The sequence below is a fragment of the Postia placenta genome (assembly GCF_002117355.1).
Source record: "Postia placenta MAD-698-R-SB12 unplaced genomic scaffold POSPLAscaffold_13, whole genome shotgun sequence".
Taxonomy (NCBI): domain Eukaryota; kingdom Fungi; phylum Basidiomycota; class Agaricomycetes; order Polyporales; family Adustoporiaceae; genus Rhodonia; species Rhodonia placenta.
This window is the reverse complement of record NW_020169844.1, coordinates 681,199-687,791: the sequence shown is the minus strand read 5'-3', so window position 1 is coordinate 687,791 and position 6,593 is coordinate 681,199. Positions and strand designations below refer to the sequence as shown.

Genomic DNA, 6,593 nt, shown 5'->3' with positions numbered 1-6,593 from the left:
AGAGAGAAGTACGACAGGTTTTTATACTACACAGGACGCTACGACTATTCGAGAGTGGCACACTGGTACAAGGGGCTTTGCATTGTTCCTCAAGAAGCTGCCTCACCGAGTGGCACGCATCAAGTCCATCGGTAGAGTGACATCATGCCGAACGCGGAGATGAAGGGCAACATATGGCCACTTCGGACCGGTATCCGTCGTTGAAGGCATGCCGCGAGGTTCGATACCTAATCGGGAAAGACCGGCTACTTCGGTGTGGCTTGGAGCGAAGCGCGCGCTTGGCCGAGCGGCGTTAAGTGGCCCTATTGTTCGCCGAATGCGGAAGATGTCCCGGGATCTACGCGCGAGGCATCGGGACGACCGTGCCGAGCTTCGAGTAAGCGTCGCGCACCGTCGAAGGTGTCGAAGAGCGTCGAAGGCGAAATCGAAGTGTTGGGAGACTGAGTCGAAGTGCCGGGCGGGATGTGAGTGCCGAAAAGAGGTGTATCGGGGCCCAGCGGGGCTCGGCGCCTATCAGCGGTCGGTTAGCGTTACTGGTGGGGTGCTTATCCTTTCAAGGATGAGCTGGGCAACTCGGTCGCCGGCTTTGACGGTGAATGGGAGGTCTGAGTTATTGACCAGCAGGACTCAGACCTTGCCTCGGTAATCGGAGTCGATTACTCCTGCAGCGACATCGATTTCTTTTAGCGCTAGACCGGACCGAGGTGCGATTCTTCCGTAGTGTCCTTTGGGGATAGCCATGATGAGGTCAGTGCCGACCAGGCCTCGTCGTCGGGCAGGGATGATAAGTTGATGCGCAGCGGAGATGTCATATCCTGCTGCGCCGCTAGTCTTTCGTTCGGGAAGGGTTGCGTGCTCTGAGGTGGAGATGACGACGAATTCGTCCTCCGTTGGTTCTGGGAGTGGGGTAGTTACGGCCTTCTTCAGTTCTAGCCGAGCCACTCGCCTTTGGTACAGGTCCATCTTCCAGGCCCTGGTCTCGTCTTTCGTCCACCGGTGGTTTAGCTCAACTCGTCCGGTTTTCCAGTCTATCTTGGGGTTTTTGAGCTTGAGCCAGGTATGGCCAAAGATGATGTCTTCCTTGCCGATGCTGGCGACGTAGGCTTTGACAAATCGGGGTTCTCCGCTTATCTTGTAAGATAAGAGAGCTCTTCGCGTGATGAGTGCTTCTTTGTTCGGTGTTCCGTCCACGTTGAAGACAGGGATGGGTCGGGGAAGAGGTTCTGTCCGAAGTCGATGTTCTCGGACGAATCTCGGGCTGATGAAGATTCCTGTTGCGCCGCTATCGATGAAAGCGCGCGCCTCGACGTCTTTTCATCCCACAGTAATTGGAATGTGCAGAGCGTGTTCATTTCGGACTACTAGAATTACACGGGACAGTGAAACGGATACGGGCAGTGGTTGCGTCGGCTCACCCTGCCCCTTCAAAAATCCTCCATTGTGAGTTCTTCGTACAGCTCCCGCTTCTCATCGGCGGAGAGTGCCTTGATTCTGGCACGGAAGTCGTCCTTCCCAGATCCTCCCTGGTTCGGCCTCCCACCTCCTTGTCGTGCGGCCGCTTTCTTTTGGCAATCCTTGGCGCTGTGACCCTTGATGTGGCAGTAGAAGCACAGGTTCCTGTCCCTGTGGAGCTTCCGATTGGCCTCGTTGAGAGCGGCTCCTAGTTCCCATTTCCTTCCTCCCGATGTGGAGGCGAAGGTTGATGCGATGGCAGCGGCGTCGATATCCATTGGTTCGCCATAGTCCCTGGTGTCTGTGACGATGAGAGCCCCCTGCTTAGCTGCGTCGGCGTTTCGAACTTCGTCGTACCAGGCCTTCATGGTGTTGGGTCGATCCCTAGCGACCCTTGTTGCGAGCGCAAAATACAGCTCCTTCGGGAGTCCTTTGACGAAGTTGGCATGGAGAGTGTGGTAGTCGTTCTCGACGCGGTTGGTGCCATTGACCTCGGCATCCTTGAGCTGAGCTTTTGATGCTAGCTGCTCGAAGCGGGTGACGTAGTTACCGAGGGAGAGCACCGTCTTCCTATCCTTCTGTCGTTCAGGCAGTTTCATCAGGATTTGATGTGCCTTGATTCACATTCTGTGCTCAGGGAACGCCTCTTCTAGAGCAGCAACGAAGTCTGCCCAAGTGGAATAGACCTGGACTCCCCCTGCCGACTTTTTGTAATACGCGTCCGCCCATGTCTTCCCCAGATCCTTCCTCATCAGCGCTACAGTGAAGGTGATCTTTGCTTCATCGCTGAGTCGGGTGTTGTTGGTGGTGACGAAGTAGGAGAGGATGCATTGGATGAAGTGTCTGAGGTCCTCCGCCTTTCCGCTGAAAGGTTCGGGAGCGGGGATGTCGAGGCGAAGGGGTCGGTTGGCAGTTGACTGTTGGGATTGGTATGCTGCGAGGGCGACAGCGATGCGCTGATTGATGTCTTCTTGAGTGAACGTTGCCATAGGGACTTCAACCGGTGCGTTGGTTGGTGCGGGTGGGGCTGGTGGTAGTTCAATGTCTGGGATTTCGATGGGAACGTACTGAACTTCAGGGAGTTCGAGTGGTTGTTCGTTGATGGGTGACTGCACGCTTTCTGCTGTTTGTGTAGGTTCGACGTCGATCCGTAGGATGGTGAATACGTCTTCTGGATGAGCAGGTGGGTGTCTCTGGTAGTAGCTAACGAGTTCTTGGTGGGCGATGACCTGCGGGTTTGGACCGGTAGCACGACACCAGGTGCCGCCTCGAGGGTATATGGGAGCCCTCTTTGTGGAGGTGACGAAGCAGCGATCTGCTTGGTCGTACTGGAGGAGCGGTGATCCTGCGAGGGCTGGTAGTCCCAAAGGAACTGGGTTGACTGCGTTGTTCGACGTGATGGTGGATGAGATGTTCGACTAGGTAAAACTAGAAACATAGCTTTAGAAAGTTCGACCTTTTGTTACAATGGTCTATACTCCTATAGTAATGCCTGACTCGTAGACGACAAGTGAGGACTTATGGACAGTGCGTCGTCCTGAAGATCGAGTGAGGAAGTCGAGAATGACCACTACCCCAAGCGAGGAGGAGCAGAGACTTGAATGAATAACCAGGTTGAACTTAGGGTTCGACCGACTAATGGTACAACTATTTATACAAGTACCGGCTATGTACGGACCATCGTGTCTGTGTGGTCGTGTTTAGTAAAGAAAGAAACATAGTGGCACGATACCAGGTATGAAGTGTGCACGGACCCCATTATGTAAGCTACATAATGTTCAACCTGTGGGTGAGCGCTAAGACAGGCGCCAGTATGGGCGCTAGTAATACAAGGAATAGAACGGAAAGACAAATGTTTCAGTGGCCACCTTGAAGCTGGCGTATGGCACACCTTGAGGCACGTCGGTGAATGCAGTTGCAGCTGCCTGGCCGAAATCCTCGTAGAAATGTGGGTGGACCCTCCCCGACGGGATGTAGGTGCTGTCGGGCATCATGAGGCTGGGCGTGTGGAATTCGGGCATGCAGAACTGAGGGGGCAGCGGGCAGTAATAATGTCCTGCGTCCCGCAGGTCCATCACCTCATAGCTGTCCAGAGTCTGGCTGTCGACTGGCCAGCCATGTGGTGCATACCAGGGGGCATGCAGGAGGGTTGGCTGCGGGTGCGGCGCATATCCCGGTGGTGCATATCCCGGTGGTGTGTATCCTGATGGTGCGTATCCCAGTGGTGCGTATCCCGGTGGCACGTCATGTGCGTGTGCAAAGGGCGCCAGTGGAGGGAACATCCAATGGCCTAGCATGCCACTAGCCCCAGCGGTGCTTGTGCCATTGCCGTCCTTGTCGTTGTAGACTGCCAGCCGCTGGTGCAGGAGGGAGGGCTGGAGGGCAGCTGTGCCGCTGGAGGGCAGCTGTGCCGCTGGAGGGCAGCCGTGCCGCTGGATGGCGCTGGCGCGTGCGCACACTCACTGTGTCCCTCCTGTGGCCAGTACACTCGATGCCCCTTGCTCTGAGTGTCGAAACTGACCCAGCGCCCGGCCCTGGCGCACTCACCAACCTTGCCAGATGAGGCATCATGCACCCACACATGACTACCCCACACTGGCAGACCACGCAGGTCTGGAGCGTGCCCGTGGACAGCAGCAAACAGTGTGTTACCTCCCAATGCTCATGTTGACATGCAGTTCTTCAACCAGACAGCATGAAGAACAGCCTCGCCCCACAAGAAACGAGGCAGCCCAGCAGCAATCAACAGAGCACAGGTCTTCTCCATCAGCATGCGGTTCAGCCGCTCGGATACGCCAGCCTCCGCATGCGTGTTGTGGACGGACAGCTTCGCATCAATCCCGCGATGTTCAAGGCGAGCCTTGAAGGCGTCGCCAATGTATTTGCCCCCATGGTCAGTGTTCAGCACCTTGATGCAGACACTGAAGTGGTTCTCGAGCCAGGCATCAAAGGCATAGAAAGCGGCAAATGCATCACTCTTTATGCGGAGCAGGTAACATGTCAAGAACCGAGTGGTATTGTCTGTGAAGCTGATGTAATATTGTTGACCACCCAGGGTAGTGACACGGGAAGGGCCCCACAGGTCAGAGTGAACTTTGTCACCAAATGTAGCAGCACACTCACCCTCACGCACACATGGGACAGGCTGCCGTGTAGACTTCGCATGAATGCAGACCTCACAAACCTTGGGTTTGTCAGAAGGTATGAGCTCAAAACCAGTGACAAGACCCTTCGAGAGGAGTTCGTGGATGGCGCGCAATGCAATATGACTGAGATGGCGGTGGAGATCCATGATACTGAGCCGGTCGGGTTGTGTGGCAACAGCATGCACAGAGCCTCCATTATGCAAATGGGCAACAAGGTACAGACCATGGGTTTTTGGTATAGACCCAATGGTGACCCCGTCCTTATCCAAAATGATGCACTTTCCTTCAGCGAAGATGGCGGAATACCCTGCATCATCGATCCTGCCAATCAAAACAAGATTGAACCCGATGTCAGGCATGTATAGGACATGGGTAAGGCAGATTTGCGAAGACAGTGATTGGTCATTCAGCATGGAGATAAGCATATCCCCAACACCAGTAGCCTGAAAAGGCTGCTAATTGGCAGAGCTCAGGGTTTGCAGCAAAATCTCGCAAAAGGTGAGGAAATCCTCTTGGTACGGCGACATGTGATGACTGGCACCCGAATCATACAGGTCGGCAGATTGGATGGGAGCAATGGTGTTCGCAGCGGCAATTGCAGACCCAGCAGCGTGGATATCGACATCGCCATCAACATCATCAATCCACAAGCATACAGCGGCAAGGCAGGCCTCCATCGAGAGCAGCATACTCAATGGTTCGGGCGTGATAGGATCTTCGACTAGAAGCACCCTGGGCAGTGGCATAGCATCTGAGTCCGAGTCAGACTCGGTGCGTAGTGACGGCAAAGAATCATGGTCAGATTCCTCGGTAAGAGCAGTGTAGTCTGAGTGGGCATCATCATCGGATGACCAAAGACATGCATCATCATCAGACGAGCTGGATGTGGAGTCTGCGACGTTGGCGGTTATGAATGCAGACCAGGCACCTGCAACATCATCCAGCGGTGGGACAGTTGCACTGGCAGTTGTTGCGGCAGCGGCAATGGCAGCCTTCTGCAGCAATGCATCAGGCTTTGATGATGATGAGGATGAGTCCTTGTTGTTCATGGCATCAAGATTGGGGCTGGGGCACTGATCCTTCCTGTGGCCCTTACCCCTGCAGTTCCAGCACACACCGACTGGACGCTGCGGACCGCGGCAACCTTTCCAGGTGGGTTTCTCAGACACAACAGCACTAGCAGCAACACCAGTGTCCTTTGCCTTTGCTTCACCCATCATACCCTGATGGTGATCCCATTCTTCAAGCACCAACTCCATCAGTGTTTCCACATCAAGGACCGGAACAGCCAATATGGGTGATCTGTTATTGGTCGTAGGCATGACAGGTGCACCTTGCAAGCAGGCAGCAAGCTTTGCAGTCGCAGAGAGCTGGGAGATGAAGGTGGAAAGCTCATCGGGTAAGAAATTGATTATGAGCAAGGCATACTCAATGTTACTAATGAGGATGTCCATGTTCATTAGCTCCTCATACCGGACACGAAGTCAGTTGAATTCATTGTGGAGGTTTGTGCCCGTCGTGCATCGGAGGTTTAGGAACTGCGTGTGAAGGTGTCGCGACTTGAGGTCAAGCGACAGGGGAAAACCTAAAAAGCTGGGGGCATCCGACTAGATCTCACCGAAGCGATGGTGAGCAATGCTCAAACCTAAGGCTAGGGACAAGATAATATATTAGTTAGGTAAGGAAAAAGGAATACAACTGAAGGCTTACTGACCTAGGGACAAGAGGTCGAAACTGAGGTCCCTAGGGCAGCAGAGGCCGGCTTATATACAGGGGAAGTTTAGGGGAGGCTGTGCGCACTGGTCCGTGCACAGCTGGTCCGTGCGCAGCATGCTGACGCGGCCCCGGGGGCCGGTGAGTCAGAGAGGCTGTGTCAGCGGAGCCCGAGCTGTGCCGCGCACTGCCGCCCCATCTAATCTAATCGTACAGTAGATAGCGATGCGTCCATATCAGGCATGTAGTACAGAGGTCGCAGGTTCGAGCCCGACGAAAAGG

At 54.7% G+C, this 6,593-nt stretch overlaps 3 protein-coding genes across 3 annotated transcripts; all 3 read right to left on the bottom strand.

The window, feature by feature from the left end:
- Window positions 1-627: 627 nt before the first annotated feature.
- POSPLADRAFT_1060036 (hypothetical protein) lies at window positions 628-1,352 on the bottom strand (the record flags this gene model as incomplete). Its single annotated transcript, XM_024481224.1, has 2 exons — window positions 628-1,126; window positions 1,192-1,352. The coding sequence occupies 2 exons, from the start codon at window positions 1,350-1,352 to the stop codon at window positions 628-630; spliced, it is 660 nt and encodes a 219-aa protein (XP_024335742.1).
- A 3,116-nt stretch (window positions 1,353-4,468) lies between these two features.
- On the bottom strand, window positions 4,469-4,726 carry POSPLADRAFT_1118617 (hypothetical protein; the record flags this gene model as incomplete). The annotated part of the gene is made up of 1 exon (XM_024483496.1): window positions 4,469-4,726. A coding segment is annotated over one exon (258 nt), but the record flags the coding sequence as incomplete, so codon positions are not given.
- A 327-nt stretch (window positions 4,727-5,053) lies between these two features.
- On the bottom strand, window positions 5,054-6,052 carry POSPLADRAFT_1060034 (hypothetical protein; the record flags this gene model as incomplete). Its single annotated transcript, XM_024481223.1, has 1 exon — window positions 5,054-6,052. One exon carries the CDS (start codon window positions 6,050-6,052, stop codon window positions 5,054-5,056), a length of 999 nt encoding a protein of 332 aa, XP_024335740.1.
- Between the last annotated feature and the right edge of the window lie 541 nt (window positions 6,053-6,593).